Source organism: Mustela nigripes, chromosome 12 (assembly GCF_022355385.1).
Source record: "Mustela nigripes isolate SB6536 chromosome 12, MUSNIG.SB6536, whole genome shotgun sequence".
Taxonomy (NCBI): domain Eukaryota; kingdom Metazoa; phylum Chordata; class Mammalia; order Carnivora; family Mustelidae; genus Mustela; species Mustela nigripes.
Genome location: NC_081568.1, coordinates 107,123,937 through 107,151,578, shown reverse-complemented (window position 1 = coordinate 107,151,578; position 27,642 = coordinate 107,123,937). Strand labels below are relative to the sequence as shown.

The 27,642-nt window shown below is 35.3% G+C and overlaps 1 protein-coding gene across 9 annotated transcripts in view; it reads right to left on the bottom strand.

The window, feature by feature from the left end:
- Nucleotides 1–27,642, bottom strand: part of XRCC4 (X-ray repair cross complementing 4) — a 337,294-nt gene that overhangs the window by 171,558 nt on the left and 138,094 nt on the right. For all 9 annotated transcript variants that reach the window (XR_009407544.1, XM_059418190.1, XM_059418187.1 and 6 more), the window contains one exon: nucleotides 9,445–9,592. Coding sequence is in view for 8 of the 9 variants with exons in the window: in XM_059418190.1 (XP_059274173.1) it covers nucleotides 9,445–9,592 (148 nt within the window). In the remaining variant the exon portion in view is untranslated. The remainder of the gene's footprint in view (nucleotides 1–9,444; nucleotides 9,593–27,642) is intronic.

Below are 27,642 nucleotides of genomic sequence, written 5' to 3'. Positions count from 1 at the left end.
GCCACAGGGACTAATGTTTTTTCTAGTTAAGAATCACTTAAGAAAGAGCTCAAAATTAAGTTAGTATTGTTTCTGACAAGAACAACAAGAACTTCATAATGCAGTTCTGGTAATGAGGCCTGTATGGTATACCACTGTGTTTGATTCCCTCTCTTGGTTTCCAGCATAATCTTCATTCGGTTGTATCATGGCTTTGGCTCCCCCTGGCCATCTTTCCTCAGGGTTGGAGCCTTAATTCTTGGACAAAGTTTTCATTCATAGGGCCCTTGTTCAGATGCTATTTTCAGTATCTCTTAAAACTAGTTTGTTTTCGAGAAAGAGAACCTACAGAGTTGAGAAACAGAACAGCTAGAAAAAGGTAAAGCAAAATTGGGGAGAAATGGGCTGAAACAAGTGAAGACATGACAAGCATTATAATATTAATTAAATAATCTAATATGAGCATTTTGTTCATTGATTTTTATTAACTGGTTGCTAATTTCAGTAAGACTGGGACATTGACTCAGTTTAGCCAAATAAGTAATGAATGGATTAATTAATTTGTTAAAATAATCCCACTAGTCCACCTGGCCATAATTGACTTAATGTCATGCCAACAGAGTGCTATAAATAGACTTCTATTATATTCACTCTTTAAGGATGTTAGAAGAATTAATAAGAGCTCCTGAAATTTAAAGAATTTTAAATGAAAAATTCTTCCGTGGCTATTATTTTGTATTATAAAGGATGACCTCATTAAAAATTTAAACTGAGTGCCTAATAAAGCCTGAACATTGTGAGATTTCATTTAGATATGTATTGTGCCCTTATATATTTATAGAAAGTAATTTTATAATCTTCTTGTTTACACTCAGTATTTTACCTGAATCTAACAAAGTATATAAATATGAAAATAATTTTATAATTTCTGTAATGTTTTTCAGCTGGTTCATTTTATTTAATATATAGGATTAAAAACTCATACTGAACAACTCTAAAAATCACAATTTCAAGTGATGTAAGATAGTAAATAGCAAGGAATGTACAGCATATGGTTATGTTGAAAAACTCTCAGTGTTGATGCTAGTTGACAGAATAGGATGAGTATTCCCCAAAAATAATCATATTGTGTGAATTAGTCACACTAAAATTTTTTAATGAATATTTATCAATATATATTGCATTCAAAGAGTTCAATCTTACTAGAAGTGGGAACTCTTCAAAGATCTAAAAATATTTCTGGGAAAAAAAAAAGCATTTATATATTTACCATGAAAAGGGAAAACAGCACTACAGTTCTGCACCTCAGGACTACTAACACATGCCAATTTAAGCTATTATCCCTGTGAGCACTCTACATAAGTTTCAGTATGTTTTCAATTTTCTAGTTTCCTGTGTTTCAAGAGAATGAAAGTTGTATTACTGGGAATCCAAAATTGTACAACATTAAGCAGTTTGAAAGTAGAGTTTAAAAAAAAAAGAAAAGAAAAGAAAAAGAAAAAAAAGAAAAGAAAAAGAAAAGGTAAAATAGCTTTAGATAATCTTAAATGATTATATCTAAGAAGATGCAAAAAGGACCAAAATATAAGAGTTTTCCAGTCAACATGATATTTTATAACTTTTAAGAGCTTGAGTTTAAAAACAGTATTAAAAAGCAGGGAAGATGAATCCAGGGTACCTGGGTGGCTCAGTGGGTTAAAGCCTCTGCCTTCGGCTCAGGTCATGATCTCAGGGTCCTGGGATGGAGCCCCGCATCGAGCCCCACATAGGGCTCTCTGCTCAGTGGAGAGCCTTCTTCCCCCCATCTCTCTCTCTGCCTGTCTCTCTGCCTACTTGTGATCTCTGTCAAATAAACAAATAAAAAATCTTGGGGCGCCTGGGTGGCTCAGTGGTTTAAAGCCTCTGCCTTCAGCTCAGGTCATGATCTCAGGGTCACGGGATTGAGCCCCACATGGGGCTCTCTGCTCAGCGGCGAGCCTGCTTCCTCCTCTCTCCTCTCTGCCTGCCTCTCTGCCCATTTGTGATCTCTGTCTGTCAAATAAATAAAATCTTAAAAAAAAAAAAAGTCAGGGAAGATGGAAGAAAAGTCCCCTGTGATGTGAGAAATGAAAATGCTAACATGAATGCAAGGAAAAGCTGAATATTTAACAAGAAGTACACAGCCAGCTTGGTGTGGCCTAAGCACCCCTCAGCCTCATCACACTCCCTGTCATGGTGGCTCTGCCAACACCATCACTGACACATTCCACCTGGGTAAGTGTGCACAGGCTATTTCCTCAGGATTTCTAGCACTCTGCTCCCTACTCTGCTCTTGTACTTCTCTTAATCCTTCAACTTAGAGCTCGGATGATTCCTTAAGGCACACCCCCCTGCCATGTTCCCCTAAATCTTGAAATCCCTTAAAAGCTTGCAATTAGGGGCTCAGTGGGTTAAGCTTCTGCCTTCAGCTCAGGTAATGATCTCAGGGTCCTGGGATCCAGTTCCACATCAGGCTCTCTGCTTGGCAGGGAACCTGCTTCCTCCTCTCTCTCTCTGCCTGCCTCTTTGCTTACTTTTGATCTCTCTTTGTCAAATAAATAAATAAAATCTTAAAAAAAAAGTTTGCAATTATATAGTGATGTCATGATACAATTAATCGTTGTTTTCTCTCATACACACTAAGCTTTATGAGATCAGGGCCTTTCTCAGCAGTATGTCCCTAGTGCTCAGCATGTAAGTATCTGCTAAATGAATGAATGGTGAATGAATGAGTGAGGAAAAACCATAGTCAGAATTTTCTTCTCAACAAACAGCACCTATTGTGTACTTCCTTAGACAATGTGAGATCATGTAGTAGTCATACAATGAATATAAACTCTACTCAGTGGCTACTGCAGAAGAGAGAGGAAATGACACTGTGAGGGACTGACAAAACACATGAAATCAAGCATATTCTAAGAACTGAAAACAAGTAATGAAGTCAAACATCCCTGATAAATTTAAAGGTATATAATGGTTAACACACCACAGTATCATGAACTATAAACTCAAAACTTTCTGTGTAATTTTTCTTCACTAGAAGTATAAAAAATTGTATAATACATTCATTCGCAGCTTAATTTTTTCTACTTAAACATGGATAAGAATACAAAGAAAAACAATATGATAGAATACCTGTGTTTAGATTGAAAATCTGGTAAATATTCAGAATTCTGAAAATTCTTGAAAATGGTCATCTAAGAGTTACTTCCACTGACTGACCTTAGAACATACACTTAAGAAGATATACAACCAAATAATTCATGTGCTTTTACCATGTAGTACAGGTTTACAAACAGGCATAACCTATTTTAGTATAGTAAAACATTAGTGACTGGTTGATGCAGAACTAACAGATTAATTTAGTAAGATAGTGACAGTAACCATAATAGACAGTAATAATAATTAAACGAATTTTATGGCCAAATTTGGTGAGATGTAACTACTCATCCGTGTAAAGACAGCTCTCACTCTTAGGAACAATGGAGAATATGTTATTCATTAATCCACAGAATAATTATTTAAAATCATTCACTACATGACCTTGGATAAGTTACTTAAATTTTCCATACCTTTGTGCAATAGAATTTTCACCTTATTTGACAGAATTGGGTTATAATTTCCATAGTAAATAGTTCCCAGATAAGATGGTATCGTTATTTTTTAGAGTAAAGTCAAGGACTTAGAAAATTACATTGTCTTCAGTTACAAAATATTTTTAAGACACTGAGAGTGGCACATTTTTTTAGAACTTACTAAACACACTAGACTTTAATTATAAAAGTTGTGACCATTATAAATGTAGTTTTAGCTTTAGCTTTCTGGTTTTTGTTAATATTTTCTTATATGGCTAAAGAATAATTGTTCTCACGTAAGGATGGAATTTTACTTTGTTCCTATGTTAACATTTGATAATCTATGGATAAAGTATCTTCAATATAACTTTTATATTTATTGACAAATTAATGTGCAAAATTTGCCTGTGTGGAAGGCATCTAGTTGTTCACTAACTGCATTGCTATCCATTTATTACATGGTGTTTTAGAGCCCAGACACTCTGAGAAGGCACTTCTAATTTGCTTGGTTCCTTACATCTTTCTGAAGAAAAATCTGTTTTCTTTCTACCATAGAAAAATGGAGAAAGGAGCTAACAGAGGGTCAGAATGAAAAAATGATCAGACTTGGGTCTTTACGTGGTTTCACTATTTAGTTTAATCTTATTCCTGAAGTTTTAAGCATACTTTTTATCAAGAGCAAATATTTCAGGCTTGACTTAACTATATGTCAATATAACATAGACAATATATTTTAATAAAATCTTACAGAATATGGTAAACATTTCCACAGTAGTTACTAGTCACGTTTTCTGCTAAAAACTATATTGTGTATTTCACTATTTAGTATTTTTATTGGTACAAATAACTTTACTACAAATTCTCTTTCATACTTAATATACATAGTTTGCCCAGAAATTTTAAAAGTTTACTTACAAATTGATTTACTTCCCTCAGCTAGAAAATAATGCAATTTTTAATCAAAGGCAGTTGAACTACAATTTACCATTTTATAATGCTATCTCATTAGTTCATAAGGAACTAGGTTACTATAATTTTTAACCATGAACATGCTGAAATATGTTAGATATGATAGATAAATAACAGACTTTGATTTTCTAATACTGCCATACTGGTAAGATGGAATTAGAGACCCCCCTGATTAGTTCTAAGGATACCTCTCGACTATAGATCAAAAGTATAGCAGCAATGTCCACAATAGCCAAACTATGGAAAGAACCTAGATGTCCATCAACAGATGAATGGATCAAGAAGATGTGGTATATATACACAATGGAATACTATGCAGCCATCAAAAGAAATGAAATCTTGCCATTTGCGACAACATGGATGGAACTAGAGCGTATCATGCTTAGCGAAATAAGTCAAGCAGAGAAAGACAACTATCATATGATCTCCCTGATATGAGGAAGTGGTGATGCAACATGGGGGCTTAAGTGGGTAGGAGAAGAATCAATGAAACAAGATGGGATTGGGAGGGAGACAAACCATAAGTGACTTAATCTCACAAAACAAACTGAGAGTTGCTGGGGGGAGGGGGTTTGGGAGAAGGGGGTGGGATTATGGACATTGGAGAGGGTAGGTGCTTTGGTGAGTGCTGTGAAGTGTGTAAACCTGGTGATTCACAGACCTGTACCCCAGGGGATAAAAATATATGTTTATAAAAAATAAAAAATTAATTAAAAATTAAAAAAAAAAGTGGGTCTCAGATTCACACAAAATGACTTAAAACTACTACCACTTATGATATAAAAATTTGGAATACAATTCCAAACATTCCAATTAAAAATCTGAAGGCTGGTGTTCTACTCACACTCCGTTCTTATAATCACAAAATTATTTGTGTAAATCTCTGTCTGTCAATAGAGGATAAGCCCCTTCAGGCAGGAGACCAAGCACAGGCTTTGAAATAAAATGACGTGCTGCTCTGGAAAAATAATTATATAATTCTGAGCCTGAGTTGATTTTCAAGTAAGAAGGGTAAATTAATATCTACCTTGTAGGATCTGTGTGAGATTTAAATGAAAGAAAACATCTACCACAATTCTCATTTATTTTCTCTCTCTTCTCCCATACCTTGTCACTGTACCAAAGACAGTATCACAATACATGTTTAAATAAAGTTAAAAATTACCATGATTTTGTTTTATGGGTTAGTATTAGTATAGATTAGTACACACAGAGATTAACATACATTAGTATTTAGATTTTTTAAAGAGTACAATTTCACCAACCCATGTATTTAGAAATGTACTAAAATTTTTACACTGTGAAATACTCATAAATATATAAACTTAAAAGATAATTTTCTCATTTGTAGAGATTTGTTTTTAATCTTTTATTTTTCATGAATTTTAATTGCTAATAACTAATAAATATAAGTAATTTATTGCTGAATCATGTTCATGTTTTAAAAGTAGTAGTTAAAAGTATAATAAAATTACAGATATTGGGAGATTTTACAGATTACCTAGTTCAATCCTTTCATTTTACAAATGAGAAAACGAAATTCCAGAAAGAGGCAATGACTTGCATAAATGACTTTCATAAATATGTCCAGCAGACATACAATTTTAAAAAATTAAATCAGAGTAATCTTCCCTTCCTCCACTTTGTTTTTGAGGTACAGAGCTGGAAAAGGCAAGAGAAGCCAAAGAAAATATATGGAAGATGCCAAGTGGGAATATTTTAAGGAACTAGAGGCCACAGAATTTGACAAAGAGGGCTTAGGACACTAAGAAGTTTAAGAGTTAGGGGCCAATATCTTTTCAACCTTAAGGAGTCAACACCCACATCTGCATTTGTTTGGGAGGCTACAGCACCAGTATATTTGCCTAACTGAGGTATAAGAGAAGTCACCTGAGAAAAAAGATGTTTGGGAAGTTAGGAAATAGGTAGTAGTTTGAATGTAAAGACATAAAATAAGGGTTCATCATCTGTATTTGAGAAGGTCTTAAGTTTTCTTCAGTTAAGAGCTTGTTCCTATTTTTTTGTTTTCTAGAAGCTTTCTAATATTTTTGATTAAGAAAAACTCATAAAAAAACAAAACAAAACTGGGACTTTAAACTTTAACAGCCATAAAATTTCAGCCTTCTGTATTCAAAATGGAAAAACAAAACTCAAAAGTATACAAAAATAAAAACAAAAAACACAATTTCTCTTTCTGTTTTATTTGGGCAAAGGAAGAGGAATTGTAAAGCAGGGTATCAACCATTCTCCATCAGATTGATTTCCTTTCATCTTTAAAATGCTTCCTGACATCTAGCATATGTTTTTCATTTCTTGTAAGGGCCAGTTGAGGCTAAAGGTTCAAAGTAATATAATTAACAGACAATTCAAAGTTGTTATCAACTTTTAAAGTAGGGAAAATATACAAAATAAGTACTGTCATGATTATGAAAACACAGAAAAGGAACACAACATTAATTGTACATAGATAGTATGTAAACAAATACACTACATTTACTAAAAAGTCTAAACAAAATATTTAGCTTTGATCCTGATCTAAACTTTTTTCATCTCTGTACGGCGCATCTTGGAAACCTGTTACGAGCAATATCATGTAATGAGAAAATGTTAGTAACCTCAAAACCTTGTGTATCATTCACACACAGAGTGAAAAGACCTAAGGTTCAGCTCTCTAGCATAAAATGAATATATTTCATTCTTCACCCAAACCCTGAAATCTTTATCAAAAAAATAATTAAACCAAAAGTTCCATGAGGACAGGGGCTGGGTTTGTTTTCTACTCTTCCTGAATCCTCAACATCCAGTTTGTCTGGCACAGAAGTGATTCTCACTGCTCATTTGCTTACAGATTGACTGAATCAAGTACAGAGTTTCCTGAATACTTCAAACTATAATTTTATTTTTCCCCACAATAATCTACAGGAATGGCCTGGCTGCTCTAATATTTGCAAATTGGAAATATTTTTGGTTCATTATTTAAAAGAGAGAATGCAATACCTTTAAATTCTATGAAGCCAGAAGTTTATGAGCTAATAAATACATTCAGATGATAAGTACAAATCAGTAAGAGTTTAGTATACATTGTGTTTTTATATGCATTGTCTGAGGATATAAGGGCAGAAAAACATAAAGGCATTTTCAAGTACCAATAGATCAGGCCAATTGTGGAGAGAATAAAAACCCAATGATAAATACACACACAAACCAATTCCACTCTTAACTGTACAATGCTTTTTTTTTTTTTTTTAAAGATTTTATTTATTTGACAGACAGAGATCACAAGTAGGCAGAGAGGCAGGCAGGGTGGGGTGGGGAGCAGGCTCCCCGCTGAGCAGAGAGCCTGATGCGGAACTCGATCCCAGAACCCTAGGATCATGACCCAAGCAGAAGGCAGCGGCTTAACCCACTGAGCCACCCAGGCACCCCTACAACACTTATTTTTAAACGAGAAACTTGAAAATTCCCTCCTGTCAGGCTCTTGGTTTCCTGAAGGCTTGGACTATGCCTGTCTTGGCATCCTCATTGTCTAAAACTTTTGACTCTCAGGATGTCTTTACACTTTTAAAGTTCTTGAGGACCTCAAAAGCCTTTTGTTTATGTGGACTGTATCATATTCAAAGTAAAACCCAGAAAATTTTTATATATTTATTAATTCATTTAAAAATAACAATAAACCCAGTACATGATAACACAAAATCATATTCTTTATGAAAGATTATTATATTTCCCAAGAAGAAGCTCCTGTGAGAGCAATCTTTTACACTTTTGCATATCTATTTCTTTGCTGGCTTGAATGAAAAGTCCTTCCATTCAACATATCTGACATGTTATTTTAATTGCAATATATGAAATATATTCCACCCAGGTATGAAATTGAAGAAGGGATGAGCTTATGGATACCCCCAGGGATCCTTATTCCACACTGTGAAATCACTGATCTGTAATATCATTTGTCATAAGGTTATTATTTAATAACTATTTGCTGAGTTAATAAAAAGTTTAGAGAAAAAAATAAAGGGGCACCTGGGTAGCTCAGTTGGTTGGGCGACTGCCTTTAGCTCGGGCGTTACGATCATGGAGTCCCAGGATACAGTCCCACACTGGGCTCCCTGCTCAGCAGGGAGTCTGCTTCTTCCTCTGATCCTCCCCCCTCATGCTCTCTTTTTCTCTCTCTCTCTCTCCCATTCTCTCTCTCTCAAATAAATAAATACATCATTTTTTTTTAAAGAGGAAAATAAATAAATTCTAAGGGGACACATACATATATCCAAACATACAAATGATGTGCACATTCATTTTGGATTCAACTGATAATTATTCTTTATAAATGCTGACTATTTCACTATAATAAAATGTTAATTATCCCAAGTCCTCAGCTCATTACAAATAAATTGGGATGCAGATCAAAGGAGGGTATGTGAATGAAAGAGTGAAAATCTCTAAGAATAAAGCATGTAACTCCAAAGTTTAATAGAAAGAAATAGATGACTAGAAAGAGACTTTTCACTTGAGAAAATTCTAAGCATAACCAAATCAAGTAGCTCATTCAAATGCTATATGGGTCTGTTTAAAGCAGTAAATTAGATTGAAACACTTTACTGAACACAAGCTGGATTCTAATATTTTTAGTATCTACATGCCATTTCTAATTAATCTATAAAAACCACAAGAAAAAAACATTTTACATATATTTTTAGCGCTTCTGCTTTAAATGTTAATAGGAACTAACCAAATACCAGAGAAAATATACTGATTTGAACATTTTATACTTTCCAAGTCACAATTTTTATTCTTTAAAAATAGCCTTAAGTAAACTTAGAAATAAAAATATAATTTTTGAGATCAGATATTAGATTTTTTTTTAAAGATATTTCATCATTTGGCAAAAAACAAAATGACTTACTTCTCCTCTTCTTGAGGCCCAGGTACCTGAGAAGCCATTTTAGGTTCTGTCCCAAGATTCTTCTGCATCCGCTGCCGCCTCTTTCTACTTGGTGCAATATCCGCTACATCAGGACTTGAAACAAGGGAATCATCTCCTCTTAAAGCAGCTAAAATAAAATGACATAATCAGTGTAACCCAACAAAATTATGCATATAATTTGTACATAAGAACTGGCTGCACTGATATGAAGTGACACTCTTAAAATAGAGCATAACTATTTTTTTAAAAATTCATGAACATTTGGAAAAGTGGACCAGTTAGATTATAATACTTTAATAGCAATATAAAGCATAAAGTATATTATACACATGGAATAATTTGATCAAAATGGTCTCTGCCTATCTTGCGCAAAACCCTCCCAAATACATCAAAGGCATAGTTTGATCTTTCAATGCTAGAATTAGACAGAAATGCCTGAAAGGCACCCCTGAAAGGTGTTTGTTGAGGAGGGGAGTTGCAAATACTGCTACAGGAATAGGATAAATCAAATTGATACTAAACAGTAACTTTTAACAGGAATGGGGACTTCTGCTAGTGATCCGGAGATAATTGCATAGACTTTTCAGCCAACTACAGAGAATAAGCACAGGAAAAATCTAAGAAAACACTAACAGATGTCTCTACTATGACTTAGTCATTAAACTACCCTTAAAAGTGTTTGATATACATGAAACAGAAGCAACAGGAGAAACATGTTTTATTTATATTTCTTTTATTCTCTATAAACAACTTGGTTCCAAAGAGCTTAAGAAGAGTTCAGAATTCATTCATCTAATACACAGTATACATATATAAATACATATTTATATTAAAGACCTCCTTTGCCATTGATAAACAATGGACAATACCAATATAATTTGGACTCTGGATGTCTTGCGGGTTTATATGAGTTTTGTCTAGCATGTTAACATTTGAAGGTGATCAGGGGCAAGCTTTCATCCCAATTAATGAGAAAGCCTTAACAATGTATGAAGTCCTAAAAAGCTGGAAATGAGTGGCAAAAATTCTGTACAAGTCAATTCCTTTAGCACAAATAGGGTTGGTTTAGTAGAATCAAGAACCCTATACTTTTCAACAGTTAAGCTTTCTGTTATAGAAAGCTGTGAATACATTTCTCCCTGTAGCTTGAATCAGATGTTTAATGTTCATGAAATTATTAGAATCAAGTGCATTCAGTAACTGCCACCTACTCCATCCGAGAGGAAACGTGATGCAAATGGTTAGCTGACTGTGATGTTGGGTGCAAATGTTGCTAGGAGTTACAGGAGTTAATATTTTCATTTGGATTGTAACTAGAGAACTGACAACAACAATGTAAAGCTGCACAGATTTTGAGTGGTCTGCCTAAACCTTAATTCTTTCTCCCATAAGCTCTATTATTTTTAATGTGCAATTCTGTAGAATTGCACAAATCCACCACCTCTTAGAAGAAAAGCCTGTATTTTGAATTCTAACTTGCTTCAGCCCATGCTTCTGGGTGACTGGAGATCACTTGGACACTTGTCGATCACACTCTTCAAAGTCTTCTTTGGGTGCCTTTCCCTCCGCCTTAAAATGGCTACTATTTTTGAGAACATACGTGGTAGACATTTTTTCTATGAGTTTTACACATATTACTTTATTATTTTATTACTATTATTACCTTTATTTTACTTATGAAGAAACCAAGGCTTTAGAGAGGTTAATGACTTGACCAAATCACACAGACTTTGAGTTGATATTTTATCATATGACAACTAAAAAATAAGTCTCCTTAGTGGATAAAGTATTCCTTGATCAAATATTAACTCAATAGCGATCAAAGGATATTTTACTTTCCAAAGCTACTTAAGTCATTAGGGCACATAAGTTCTACCACATTTCTCATATATTATTTTACTAGCTATTACTATTTTAGGAGTGGAGGAGGATAGATAACAAAGGGAGTTTCTCTGAACACATTAAAGCTGAACAACTTCCCTAATTTTATTAAGCCATGAGATGACTATGGAAAATAACTCTGGTTTCCTGATCTTTTTCCCCAGTCTGCTCTCACCCAGGATTTACTCGGTCACATAAGCAATTAACAAAGTTCAGGCTTGCCTATTAACAAAGCTAGTAAGAATGTCAGAGTTAGAAGACATTTCAGAAAAAAATGCATTTAATGATATGTTGGACATCTAGGAGGTAATAATGTTAAACTGATTTAAACTAAAATGTTAAGGTAAAATTTTAAAAAATGAAATTACCAAAAAGTTCTACCATTCATTTCAAAACTCCGAATAATGACAATATATTGGCACCCAAAGACATGTTTTATATGGAATATGGTTATACTATTTCTTTTTTTTTTTAAAGATTTTATTTATTTGACAGAGAGAGATCACAAGTAGGCAGAGAGGCAAGCAGAGAGAAAGAGAGAGAGAGGGAGGAGGAAGCAGGTTCCCTGCCTAGCAGAGAGCCCGACTCGGGACTCGATCCCAGGACCCTGAGATCATGACCTGAGCTGAAGGCAGAGGCGTAACCCAATGAGTCACCGAGACAGGCCCTGGTTATACTATTTCTTATAAGGTTTAGAATTTACTTTAAAATACAATGCAATTAAATGTATGTTGTTCGTCAGGGTGAGAACCTAGCTCACCTAGTAGCTACTAGCACCTAACTCAAAAATGCACAACCCATTAAGCTGAAGGTCCTTTATGGGTTTTCTATTCTGTTCCATTGATTTATGTGTCTGTTTTTGTGCCAGTACCATGCTGTCTTGATGATCACAGCTTTAAGTCCAGAATTGTTATGCCTCCAGCTTTGATGTCCTTTTTTAATATTCCTTTGGCTATTTGGGGTCTTTTTTAGTTTCATACAAAATTTAGGATTGTTTGTTCCAGCTCTGTGAAAAATGCTATCAAAATTATATTTTGATAGGGATTGCAATGAATGTGAAGATTGCTCTGGATAGCATAGACTTTTTTTTATTATGCTCAGTTAGCACAGACATTTTAACAATAATTGTTCTTCTAATCCATGAGCATGGAATGTTTTTCCATTTCTTTGTGTCTTCTTCAATTTCTTCCACAAGTGTTCTATAGTTTTCAGAGTTGCTTTTCCTCTTTGGTTAGGTTTACTTCTAGGTACCTTATGGTTTTTGGCATAATTATAAATGGAAATCAATCCCTTGATTTCCCTTTCTTCTGCTTCATTACTAGTCTACAGAAATGCAACTGACTTCTGATTTTATATCCTGTGACTTTGCTGAACTTGTGTTACCAGTTCTGGCAATTTTTTAGTGGAGTCTTTTGGGCTTTTTATATAGAGTATCATGTCATCTGCAAAGACTGAAAGTTTGACTTGTTCTTTGCCGATTTGGATGCCTTTTATTTCTTTTTATTTGACTGCTGAGGCTAGAACTTCCAGTACTATACTGAACAACACTGGTAATAATGAACATCCCTGTCATGTTCCTGACCTTAGGGGAAAAGATCTTAGTTCTTCTCCATTGAAGATGATGTTTGCTGTGGGTCTGTCATAGATGGCTTTTACAATGTTGAGGTATGTTGAGGTATGTTCCCTCCAAACCCTCTTGATAGAGGGTTTTTATCAAGAAAGGATGCTGTATTTTGTCAAGCATTTATATTCAACTAATCTTAGACAAAGGAGTAAAGAATACCCAATGGAAAAAAAAAAGTCTCTTCAATAACTGGTGTTAGGAAAATTGGACAGCCACATGTAGAAGAATGAAACTGGACTACTTTCTTACACCATACACAAAAATAAACTCAAAATGATGAAAGATCTAATTGTGAGAAAGGAATCCATCAAAATTCTTGAGGAGAACACAGGCAGCAACCTCTTTGACCTTGGCCGCAGAAATTTCTTGCTAGACACATCTCCAAAGACAAAGGAAACAACAGCAAAAATGAACCACTTGGACTTCACCCAGATAAAAAGATTCTGCACAGCAAAGGAAACAATCAACAAAATCAAAAGACAACGTACAAAATGGGAGACAATATTTGCAAATGTCTTATCAGAGAAAGGGCTAGTATCCAAAATCCATAAAGAATTTATCAAACTCAACACCTGAAGAACAAATAATCCAGTCAAGAGACAGAAGACATGAACAGATATTTCTCCAAAGAAAACATACAAATGGCCAAAAGACAAATGAAAATTTTGCTCAACATCACTCGGCATCAGGAAAATATATATCAACCACAATGAGATACCACCTCACACCAGTCAGAATGGTTAAAATTAACAACATAGGAAACAACAGATGTTGGCAAGGATGTGGAGAAAGGGGAACCTTCTTACACTGTTAGTGGGAATGCAAGCTGGTGCAGCCACTCTAGAAAACAGTATGGAGGTCCCTTAAAAAGTTAAAAATAGAACTAACCTATGACCCAGGCAACTGCACTACTGGTATTTATTCGAAGGATACAAAAATCGTAATTCAGAGGGGCACATACATCCCAATGTTTATAGATGCAATGTCCCAAATAGCCAAGATATGGAAAGAGCCCAGATGCCCATCAACAGAGGAACAGATAAAGAAGATATAGTACACACACACACAGGAATATTACTCAGCCATCAACTGAAATCTTGCTATTTGTGACAACATGGATAAAACTACAGGGTATTATGCTATGTGAAATAAGTCAACCAGAAAAGACAATTATCATATGATCTATTCATATGTGAGATTTAAGAAACAAAACAGATGAACATGGGGAAAGGAAAGGAAAAATAAAATAAGATGAAAGAGAGGGAGACAAACCATAAGATACTCTAACTCTAGGAAACAATCTGACAGTTGCTAGAGGGGAAATAAATGGGGATCAGGGTGACTGGATGATGGGCATGAAGAAGGGCACTTAATGTAATAAGAACTGGGTGTTACATGCAACTGATGAATCATAAAATTCTACCCCTGAAACTAATAAGACACTATGTATTAACTGAATTGAACTTACGTAAAGAATTTTTTTAAAAATGCACAGCCCAGGAGCAGATTGTTGAGATTCTAAAAATAAAGTCCATATATTTTTTTTTAAACTTATTTGATAGACAGAGATCACAAGTAGTCAGAGAGGCAGGCAGAGAGAGAGTAGGAAGCAGGCTCCCCGCGGAACAGAGAGCCCAGTGCGGGAATCGAGCTCAGGACCCTGGGATCATGACCTGAGCCAAAGGTAGAGGCTTTAACCCACTGAGTCACCCAGGTGCCCCAAAGCCCATACTCTTGAGGGGTCTACTAAAAGCAATATATCATTATATATCAATGAATAATAGATAATTTATTAATTACTATAGTGAATGACAAAAATGTGTGTCTCTTAGTAAACACATGGCATGAAAACAAGCATGATGAATATTCTATATGGGCTCTCATAAGTGGAAATTAAATGTATTCCAGATATACAAAATTGACTAAAATATTTTAGAGATACTCTCCACCATTTTACAAACAGGCTATAATCCACTGAGGTCTGTTTAATCTTGGAGATGATACCTTGTGCTAAATTTTGTATCCAGTCATGAACTCCAGACAATTGGTGGCCTGATGTCAGGAAGAATCATCACTTCTGCCTCAGGAATCTTTTTATTTGCCAAAAGTGAACTTTTTATGTGACTGAGCTACCTAAAAAGACAGATGGCTGGAATTTCTTCAAGTTTACAGAACAGGTTTATGAATTAGTTTGTACTTACTTATTAGTAAATATTAATTTGATAATTGTGTGTGGGGGAAACCCTAATCTGGTAATTTGTTATTATTATCCTCCTCATTCTAGCTTCTTGGTATCTACCATTATTTACCACAAAGAACCTAAAAGTTGTGTATAACCAAGTATTTCAGGTCAGGTCTTCACAATTATAGGGTAGCCTCTTTGTAATGTTGTTACAAGGAAAAAGGACTAGCATATAAGCTAATTACTGTTTAAATTAAATATATCTTTTTTTGTTTGTCTTTGTACTGTGGGAAACAGTTTTTCTTTCAGTTTATTATATACATATAGTAGCAAATTGTATAATAATAGATTCTCTTAATTCATAAATTCCTTTAAAAGAAAATTTTAATAATATTTATATAGACTTTAATAAAAAGGAAAAGGTTCCACCCTATCCTTTCCTTTCCACCCCTCAATGCCAGAAAACAGGAAAAAGAGGCACAAGTCCCATACATGGTACCTAAGTATTAAATTGCTCATCTCAAGCAGTCCTCAAATTTCCACCCCTCCTACCTCTAACCTTTACTTGTGCTAATGTTTAGTCTTATTTCATTTGGTCTTATGCTGGATACTTTATTTGTATTCTGATATTGGATCCTGTGAAAAATGGTTCAGGGTCTCCAAATGAGTAAATCCATTTTATATTTAGCAGAAGGGATCTAAAGTCAATCTATATCTCTATCTGTATCTATGAAGTCAAACATGGGACTTCCAAATTGTCTATTATTTATAACCTTGCATATTTTTAAGGGCAACAACCAAAGTTTTCACTTTCAAGTACTACATCCCATTTTTTTTTTTTTAAAGATTTTATTTATTTATTTGACAGAGAGAGATCACAGGTAGGTAGAGAGGCTGGCAGAGAGAGAGAGAGAGAGAGAAGCAGGCTCCCCGCCGAGCAGAGAGCCCGATGCGGGACTCGATCCCAAGACCCCGAGATCATGACCCGAGCCGAAGGCAGCGGCCCAAACCACTGAGCCACCCAGGCGCCCCTCTACATCCCATTTTTAAGGAAAAAAAAAATCAATTCATATTAAGATTACCCAGTTGTACATACTCATTTTTCATATGAGAAAGAATCTGAAAAAAGAGTTGGAAAAGAATGGCAAATGTTCAAAGGATAATGAGAAGTAGTGTGGCCTAGCTGGAACAGCATTCTTGAGAGAAAGATATAGAAAATGACTGGAAAAGAATGGGCAGCAAGGAAGAAGGGAGAGGGAAAAAGAGACAGAGATACGCTAAATAAATTAGCATATTTACTATGCTAATAAAATAGCAACCTTTCAAATCTAGCCAGAAGACTATGAATTCAATATTGACCAGGTTTTATTTTTTTTTTCCTGAGATCTCACCTCCAGAATTCTCAGTTTTTACTATTAGTATCAGTCTCTGTCATGACAATGTGTCTTTCACCATTTCCAGAATTTTTTTTTTAAAAGAAAACAAAAGATAAGAAAAAACTATTGCCAATGAACTTAACTACAGCTGAAACACTGATGGGCAGAGCTGTGGGATGCATTTCAAGTTCTCATTAGGTTCACTGAATCTAGAAAATGGGGAATCTTTACACAAGCCTTGTTATTGTGAAAGGTGGCTCCACAGAAAGCCACACTTCTTCTCATCTGACAGAAGAACTGCAGGAGTTTGGCAGTCGCATTTCAGACATGAGAGGCAGTGCTGGCTTCCCTGCGTACCCTCAATGTCTCAAGGTCCAGACAAAATGACATTGCTGCCTAAACTGCCAGCAACATGCATATATCCCATGAGTTTACTACCTGGTAAACTACTGGCTCAACTAAGTGCTCCTTTCCAACAAGACCCACTTCGGTCACCGCAGTCATCCCTAGTAGTTCCAATCCACAGCAATCTCTCCTTTCTCTGCAAGGCTTAAAGTCTGAACCACTCACTTCACGCATATGGTCTTATTTTGTTATTCTCTTTTTATGTATATCTCTTTTTTTCCTCAATTAGATCAAGGACTATAAACACCCTACAGCTAGAAGCTATGCTCTGTACTTCGATATATACCTAATATAACCCAATAGTGTTATAATGAGAAATAGGAAGACTTGAACTTTTTTCAAATGTATATTTAATTTTTTTTTAATCAAAACTTATTTATTTATGGCCTCCTAAATGAGGTGTAGAAAAAAGAAGAATCAGAAGACCTGGGTCTGGATCTCTAGTTCTGCCATTTACCCTGGACATATTACAGAATTTAAGTTCTGAAGATGAGAAACATATTTTAACCATGGTATCTGCCATGATTAAATGAGACAAAATGTTTTTATAAATCCTGGTGTCAGAAATATTTGATTACAGCATGTAAGCATTATTTAAAAAGTGTGTGTATCCCTATAAAAGATCAAGCTGAGATGAATTTAGGTTAATTTGAAGAATATTCAGGCTATCATCTACAGCTTAACAGAGACATAAAAGTAAAACAACTAAAAACAAAAAACAAAAAAACAAACTCCAAGTAAGATGACTTCATGGTTTTCTAAACTCAAAATAACTCAACTTTCATGGAACTATTATGTGTTATGAATGTACAGTAGCCCATCTGCCATGGCTGTTTTTCACTGTTTTATTCATTTATTAATTTCACAAATATTTTATGAAGTGTTTTTGTTCAGTGTCATTCTTTTTTATTTCCACAGATATAAATATAGAGAGGAAACCCAAAATGCAAAACTTAAGATGCTACCCTACGTAAATCCGAAAATTCAAAGAAAAAAAAAACCCACTATTTCTTTCACCAGGGAAAACAACAAACCAATCACTTGGGCTCCTTCATGTTCTGTAGTTTGTCTTAACTGACAGGTATAAAGATAAGCTGAAGAAGGAAAAAAAAATGCTAAGATAAGGTAGGTCATACCATACTTCAGTGAGTAGTATCTTAAATTGGGCTATCTGGAGGTAGGAAATTTCTAATCTGAGCAAACAAGCAAACATTATTATCCCTCACCATTCATCAAAGAGAGCTTTTTCAAATCTGTAATCAGCTGCTACCCAGTTTTCACAATCTAATCTGAATAAATGATGACCACCTTGCACAAAAGGTCAATGGTTTAACTTATTAATCAGCAATCACCAAGTAAACTGATAAGTAACATCACACTAAACACTTAAGAGAGAGAGAGAGTGTGTGTCTGTGTGTTATTCACATATACATATACATATACTTTGTCAAAAGTGAGGCTCCTCTTTTAGCCAGCACAGCTGGAAGTGAGACGTAATGACAAATACCTACTGACATTAAGGTAACTTAAGAGGTCATCTTTGGAAATCCAATACTTTCAATGTCAGAGGCAGGGTGGACCACTAAAGATAAAGTACAGACTTTATCACAGCACTTTATTCACAGCGCTTAAGAAAAATTAATTTGAACATATTAAGTATTATTCTGTACCTATAAAGCAATGTGATTTAAACAAAATACTTTTAAAAAATTTAATACCAAAAAAAATTTAATACCAAATGAATTCAATTCTTTAAATCTTCAGGATCTATTCATTCATTCCTTCACTTATTCAACACATATTAATTGTTTTCTATTTGTCAAGAACTACCTGGAAGACACCACCGCCAGGTATTCAAAAATTTTCTAGCTGAGTAGAGCAGAAGGACTACTACTATTTGCAAAAAAAATTGTAAGACACATAAGCAATTACAAAGAAACTAATTTGAAAGTTCTAAAGTAGGTGCAAATGTCCAACCTTTTATTTTTTTCCAAGTTAACCTGTGAAGCTTCAAAATTTCCTTTCCATTATTAAGTACTAGTTATAATTTGATTTCTTATTTTTCTCCATAAGGATATTCCTTTTGAAAGGATAATCATCGGGGCGCCTGGGTGGCTCAGTGGGTTAAAGCCTCTGCTTTCGGCTCAGGTCATGATCCCAGGATCCTGGGATCGAGCCCCACATCGGGCTCTCTGCTCAGCGGGGAGCCTGCTTCCTCTTCTCTCTCTGCCTGCCTCTCTGCCTACTTGTGATCTCTGTCTGTCAAATAAATAAATAAAATATTAAAAAAAAAAGAAAGGACAATCATCAGTATCAGATGGCTCTGAAGATTTCCCAAAAGAGAAAATTAAAAGGCCAGCCTCACTCTGAGTGAATTAACAAGAAAAGACTGTGTTTTAAAATTAAATATTAGGATCCTAAGGAGTGAACTCAAACAGCACTTCTTTTCTTTTTAAAGATTTTTAAAAATTTATTTGAGAGAAAGAGCAGAGCAAGAGAGCGAGCACATGAGTTGGTGGGGGAGGAGCAGAAACAGAGGAAGAAAAAAGCTCCCCACTTGAGAAGGGAGCCCAACATGCGGCTCAATCCCAGACCCTGGGATCAGGACCTGAGCTGAAGGCAGACGCTTAATAGACTGAGCCACCCAGATGCCCCTCAAATAGCACTTCTAAATTGAAACTACACTGTGACCTATTTAAAAGTCCTTTACATGGCCCCACAACATCCTTAGACTTCATCATACTGTAATAATTTATTTAATATTTATAAGCTCCATGAAGGCAGGGGCTACAAAAGTCTTATTCACTATTGGTACAAGACAGACTAGTTTGATCTCTAAACACACTGTAACCCATCAATAAATATTAGTTGATTCATACAAATGCTTAAATACTAACAATGTTAACAAAAAAACTTCTTAAAAATTATTTCAAATCTATGTAAAACCCTATACCACTGATTAGCTATGCTTGCTGCTGCCAGACCAGTTAACATTAAGAAAAATATCAGTGAGGAAAAGCAGTTTATGAAAGAACAACATTAGCCTTCAATTTATATCATTTGTAGTTAAAAATAACAAACACTGGAAAGCAATTTTAATGGTTAATGAGTCTTCAGAAAACAAAACTACAATTTTTCAGCTTTCACCAGCTTTGTAAAGCGGCCTCTGCCTGTGACCTATGTCATGAAATGTTTGGACTCAACATAAAGCTTTCATTGTTGTACATGAGTTAGGTATGGTTTTCCATCAATGGATGGCATTTTTTGGCATTTTCTTCATAGAGATTGAAAGGTTTTGAAATTTTTATTTATTTTTTTTATTTGGGTCAACTTTTAATAAAACCTAGACTTTTTACAGAGCTTAGGATTTCCTTGAACTGGTAAGAATTTTGAAAAAAAAAAAAAAAAAAAAAGACAACGAATGAAATATAAACCTGTTTTACAGAAATAATATATGAAATCTTTCAGTTTTGTTTTGTCTTAAATAATGTATTTAATAATAATAATAATGTATTTAATGTACCAGCATATTATCTACAATGAATCTGAGTTAACTGATTAGAACTAGGACAAGACAACTAGTTTAATTAGCAAGTCAAAATAAGAATAGGATGAGAGTAGCAAAAATAAAATGTTGCATAATTAAATGGTAAAATGGGTAGATAAGAATCACTAATCTAAATCACAGACCCTCACTTTAAAGATTAACAAGGGTAAGAAGTATTTGACTGAGTTTATGTGACCTGATGTACTTCTCTACTTCATTTTGCCAGTATCTGTTCAATCGAAGGAAATTCTAGAATACCTCTGATACATTAAGAAAAAGTATTCTATTTGCACTTCTTTAAATTCCTTTATAATAAGGTTAATGCTTTTGTGATATAATTTAGCCAGTTCATAGTGGTTCTGTAAAAAGGCAAATATGAGGCTAAATTTCAGAGGCTTCCCTTGAAAACTGTGCAAAGATTTTCAAAAAGATCCATGCTGCTAGATGGGTCCCAACTAGCCTTCAAACCAAATGTGATTAAAGCAATACTTTAACTAAGGATTGAAAAAAAAAAAAAAAAATCCCCTGCCAAACAGTCAAATAACTAAGTTAATGTTTATACTGAGTTAATAAAATACTGCAGAAGGATCCTACACATTACCATTAATCCCTGACAAAATGACTATAAGCAATTCTGTGAGAGTTTTTATTGTAATCTATAAAATTAGGTGTGGAGAAGTGAGACCAAATAGTTACTTTTGGTAAAAAAAAATGCCCTGAAATAAATGGTGCAGGGAAAACTGGATAGCTACATGTAGAAGAATGAAACTGGACCACTTTTTAACACCATACACAAAAATAAACTGAGAATAGATTAAAGACCTAGATGTGAGATCTGAAAGCACAAAAATCCTAGAGGAGAACATAGGCAGTAATTTCTCTGACATTAGTTGTAGCAACATTTTTCTACATACATCTTCTAATGCTAGGAAACAAAGCAAAAATAGACTATTTGGACTAAAACAACATAAAAAGCTTTTGCACAGCAAAGGAAACCATCAATAAAACAAAGACAACCTACTGAATAGCAGAAAATATTCACAAATGATATATCCAATAAAGGGGTTAATATACAAAATATATAAACAACTTACACAACTCAACACCAATAAAACCCAAACAATCTAATTTTAAAATGGGCAGAAGACCTGAACAGACATTTTCCTAATGACACAAAGATGGCCAACAGACACATAAAAAGATGCTCAACATCATTTATCATCAGGGAAATGCAAATCAAAACCACAATGAGGTATCACCACATACCTGTTAGAATGGCTAAAATCAAATGACAAGAAATAGCTAGTATCAGCATGAATGTGGAGAAAAAGGAAATTTGTGCACTGCTAGTGGGAATGTAAGTTGGTGTAGCCACTGTGGAAAACAATATAGAGGCTCTTCTAAAAAATGAAAACAGAAACTCCATACAATCTAGTAATTCCATTACTGGGTATTCACCCAAAGAAAATGAAAACATTAATTATAAAAGATACATGTATCCTTATGTTTATTGCAGCATTATCTCCAACAGCCAATATATGAAAGTAACCTAAGCGTCCACCTACAGACGAATAAGGAAAATGATTTAAAGTGGGGGAGTGGTGGTGAGGGGGTGGAAAACAATTTACCATGCTAACGGACATCAAAAAAGAAAGCTGGGGTGGCAATCCTTATATCAGATAAATTAGATTTTAAGCCAAAGACTATACTAAGAGATGAGGAAGGACAGTATATCATACTTAAAGGGTCTGTCCAGCAAGAAGATCTAACAATTTTAAATATCTATACCCCTAACATGGGAGCAGCCAATTATATAAGCCAATTAATAACAAAATTAAAGCAACACATCAACAATAATACAATAACAGTAGGGGACTTTAACACCCCCTGTATTGAAATGGACAGATCGTCCATTCAAAAGATCAAGGAAATAAAGGCCTTAAATGACACAAGGACCAGATGGAAATCACAGATATATTCAGAACATTCTATCCCAAAGCAACAGAATACACATTCTTCTCTAGTGCACATGGATATTCTCCAGAATAGATCACATCCTGGGTCACAAATCAGGCCTCAACTGGTACCAAAATATTGGGATCATTCTCTGCATATTTTCAGACCACAATGTTCTGAAGCTAGAACTCAATCAAAAGAGGAAAGTTGGAAAAAACTCAAATATATGGAGGCTAAAGAGCATCCGACTAAAGAATGAATGGGTTAACCAGGAAATTAAAGAAGAATTGAAAAAATTCATAGAAACAAATGATAATGAAAACACAACGGTTCAAAATCTGTGGGACACAGCAAAGGCAGTTCTAAGAGGAAAGTATATAGCGATACAAGCTTTTCTCAAGAAACAAGAAAGGTCTCAAATATACAACCTAACCCTACACCTAAGGGAGCTGGAGAAAAAACAGCCAAGAAAGCCTAAACCCAGTAGGAGGAGAGAAATCATAAAGATCAGAGCAGAAATCAATGAAGCAGAAACCAAAGAACAGTAGAATAAATCAACAAAACTGGATGCTAGTTCTTTGAAAGAATCACAAATGAGAGAGGAGAGATCATAACCACCAATACCAAAGAAATACAAACAGTTTTAAGAACATATTATGAGAAACGATACGCCAGCAAATTTGACAATATGGAAGAAATGGATACATTCCTAAGGAGGTATAAACTACCAAAACTGAACCAGAAAGAAATAGAAAACCTGAACAGACCCATAACCAGTAAAAAGATTGAAGCAGTCATCAAAAATCTTCCAACAAATAAGAGCCCAGGGCCAGACGGCTTCCCAGGGAAATTCTTTTTTTTTTTTTTTTAAGATTTTATTTATTTATTTGAAAGACAGAGATCACAAGAAGGCAGAGAGGCAGGCAAAGACAGAGAGAAGTGGAAGCAGTTTCCTTGCTGGGCAGAGAGCCTGATGCAGGGCTTGATGCCAAGACCCTGGGATCATGACCTGAGTCGAAGGCAGAGGCTTTAACCCACTGAGCCATCCAGGAGCCCCTCCCAGGGAAATTCTACCAAACATTTATTTTATTTTTTTTAAGATTATTTATTTATTTATTTGACAGAGAGAGAGAGAGAGAGAGATCACGAGTAGGCAGAGAGGCAGGCGGTGGGGGGTGGGGGGAAGGAGCAGAATCCCTTCTGTACAGAGAGCGGATGTGGGACCCGATTCCAGGACCCTGAGATCATGACCAGAGCCAAAGTGAGAGGCTTAACGCACTGAGCACCCCCAGACAACCCTCTACCAGACATTTAAAGAAGGATTAATACCTATTCTCCTGAAACTATTCCAAAAAATAGAAGTGGAAGGAAAACTTCCAAACTCATTTTATGAGGCCAGCATTATCTTGACCCCAAAAGCAGACAAAGACCCCATCAAAAAAGAGAATTACAGACCAATATCCTTGATGAACACAAATGTGAAAATTCTCACCAAAATATTGGTCAATAGGATCCAACAGTACATAAAGGATTATTCACCATGACCAAGTGGGATTTATTCCAGGGCTGCAAGGTTGGTTAAACATCTGCAAATCAATCAATGTGATACAATACATTAATAAAAGAAAGAACAAGAACCCTATGATACTCTCAATAGATGCTGACAAAGTACATCATCGTTTCTTGATCAAAACTCTTCATAGTGTGGGGATAGAGGATACATACCTCAATATCATCAAAGCCATCTATGAAAAAACACAGCGAATACTATTCTCAATGGAGAAAAACTGAGAGCTTTTCCGCTAAGGTCAGGAACATGGCAGGGATGTCCATTATCACCACTGCTATTCAACATAGTAACAGAAGTCCCAGCCTCAGCAATCAGACAACAAAAAGAAGTCAGCAAAGAAGTCAAACTATCACTCTTTGCTGATGATATGATACTTTTTGTGGAAAACCTGAAAGACTCCACTCCAAATCTGCTAGAACTTGTACAGGAATTCAGTGAAGTGTCAGGATATAAAATCAATGCACAGAGATCAGCTGCATTTTTATACACCAATAACAAGACAGAAGAAAGAGAAATTAAGGAGTCAATCCCATTTACAATTGCACCCCAAAACATACCATACCTAGGAATAAACCTAACCAAAGAGGCAAAGAATCTGTACTCAGAAAACTATAAAGTACTCATGAAAGAAATTGAGGAAGACGCAAAGAAATGGAAAAATGTTCCATACTCGTGGATCAGAAGAACAAATATTGTGAAAATGTCTCTGCTACCTAAAGCAATCTACATGTTTAATGAAGTATCTATCAAAATACCATCAATTTTTTTCAAAGAAATGGAAAAAATAATCCTAAAATTTATATGGAACTAGAAAAGACCCCGAATAGCCAGAGGAATGTTGAAAAAGAAAGCCAAAGTTGGTGGCATCACAATTCCAGACTTCAAGCTCTATTACAAAGCTGTCATCATCAAGACAGTATGGTACTGGCACAAAAACAGACACATACATCGTCATCATCAAGACAGTATGGTACTGGCACAAAAACAGACACATACATCAATGGGACATAACAGAGCCCAGAAACAGATCCTCAACTCTATGGTCAACTAATCTTGACAAAGCAGAAAAGAATTTCCATTGGAAAAAAGACTGTCTCTTCAACAAATGGTGTTGGGAAAATTGGACAGCTACAGGCAGAAAAATGAAACTGGGACCATTTCCTTGCACCACACACAAAAATAGACTCAAAATGGATGAAGGACCTCAATGTGAGAAAGGAATCCATCAAAATCCTTGAGGAGAACACAGGCAGCAACCTCTTCGACCTTAGCCACAGCAACTTCTTCCTAGGAACATCGCCAAAGGCAAGGAAAGCAGGCAAAAATGAACTACTAGGACTTCATCAAGATCAAACGCTTTTACACAGCAAAGGAAACAGTCAACAAAACTAAAAGACAACTGACAGAATGGGAGAAGATATTCGCAAATGACATGTCAGATAAAGGGCTAGTATCTAAAATCTATAAAGAACTTATCAATCTCAACACCCAAAGAACAAAGAATCCAATCAAGAAATGGGCAGAGGGCATGAACAGACATTTCTGCAAAGATGACATCCAGATGGCCAGCGACCCATGAAAAAGTGCTCCACATCACTCGGCATCAGGGAAACACAAATCAAAACCACAATGAGATACCACGTTACACCAGTCAGAATGGCTAAAATTAACACATTAGGCTGGCAAGGATGTGGAGAAAAGGAACCCTCCTACACTGTTGGGAATGCAAGCTGGTGCAGCCACTCTGGAAAACAGCATGGAGGGTCCTCAAAAAGTTGAAAACACAGCTACACTATGACCCAGCAATCGCACTACTGGGTATTTACCCTAAAGATACAAATGTAGTGATCTGAAAGGCCACGTGCACCCAAATGTTTATAGCAGCAATGTCCACAATAGCCAAACTATGGCAAGAACCTAGATGTCCATCAACAGATGACTGGATAAAGAAGAGGTGGTGTATATATATGTGATGGCATACTACCCAGCTATTAAAAGAAATGAAATCTTGCCATTTGCAATGACGTGGATGAAACTAGAAGGTATTATGCTGAGTGAAATAAGTCAATCAGAGAAAGATAATTATCATATGATCTCCCTGATATGAGGAATTTGAGAAGCAGACTGGGGGGGTTTGTGGGTAGGGAAGGAAAAAATGAAACAAGATGGAATCAGGAGGGAGACAAACCATAAGTAACTCCTAATCTCACGAAACAAACTGAGGGTTGCCGGGGGAGGGGATATGAAGAGGGTGGCTAGGTTATGGACATTGGGTAAGGTATATGTTATGGTGAGTGCTGTGAAGTATGTACGTATGAAGATTTACAGTCCTGTGCCCCTGGAACAAACAGTACATTATATGTTAATTTTTTAAAAATTAAATTAAGAAAAATGTCTTGCCCAAATGAGAAAGTCTTTTTTTTTTCCCAGAAATTTCATTTCCAAACATCCACATTTTTCTTTACATTACATCTTTATTTTAAATGGGCAATGTAAGGATTTTTTGTTTATAGACTTTTTTATTTTTCAATATAAATCCTGTAAAGGGGGTGCCTGGGTGGCTCAGTGGGTTAAAGCCTCTGCCTTTGGCTCAGGTCATGATCCCAGGGTCCTGGGATCAAGCCCCGCATCAGGCTCTCTGCTCAGCAGGAGCCGGCTTCCCTTCCTCTCTCTCTGCCTGCCTCTCTGTCTACTTGTGATCTCTGTCTGTCAAATAAATAAATAAAATTAAAAGAAATAAAAAATTTAAAAAATTAAAATCCTGTAAAGTTTTTATTCCAAGACAAATAATTACACATGCTTTTACCTTAATACTCAAAACTAGACAAACAACAGCAAAATAATTTTAAGCACTGATTTGACAGACAGTAACACTGGGAAATTTATTACAGCTTATTATAAAGGTATACCCTTTACATTAGATTTTCTATATGAAGCTTGTTTGGCAAGCTTCAAAATCGCTCTTAGCAATCACGATTGGCAATGTCTTAACTTCTCATTTACAGCATGCTGTCTTAGTAATGTGCAATCTCAGGACAAAGCCTTTATAATGCCACTACCCCATAACTTGCCAAAAGCCAAACTGGGAATCATTTTTGATGCCTTCCCAAACTTCATGTTGCACATTCAATCAGCACTCCCTAAAAGGCTTAAACTCTCCAATAATTCTCTGCATCCACAGCATTTGCATAATCCCTTCCCTAGATTATTGCTATAGCTTTTAAATAGCTAAAACAGTTATATCTTGGAGAATTTGTCTTAAACTGTAAATCTGGTCAAATCATGTCTTTGTTCACTATCTTGAAGACAAAGGTAAAACTCACTAATGCACTTTAACAGCTTTCTTTTCCTAATTCAACTTACTTTTACAGCCTTACTAAATTTTGTTTGATGTATCATTCTCTCTCTCTCTTTTTCTCTCTCTCTCTTCTTGGACTTTGCACATATGATTTTCTTCCTGTTACAATGCTCTACCACCTATGACTCAATTGGCTAACTTTTACCCATCTTTGTTATCTTAGTAAAGATTTCACTATGTCAGGAATTCTTAGGGGTCTTGGTTAGATGTCCTTCCTCTGTGCTGCCATAGCATCTTTTCCTAATCGTATAACTGCAGTATAGGTCACAGACTTAGAA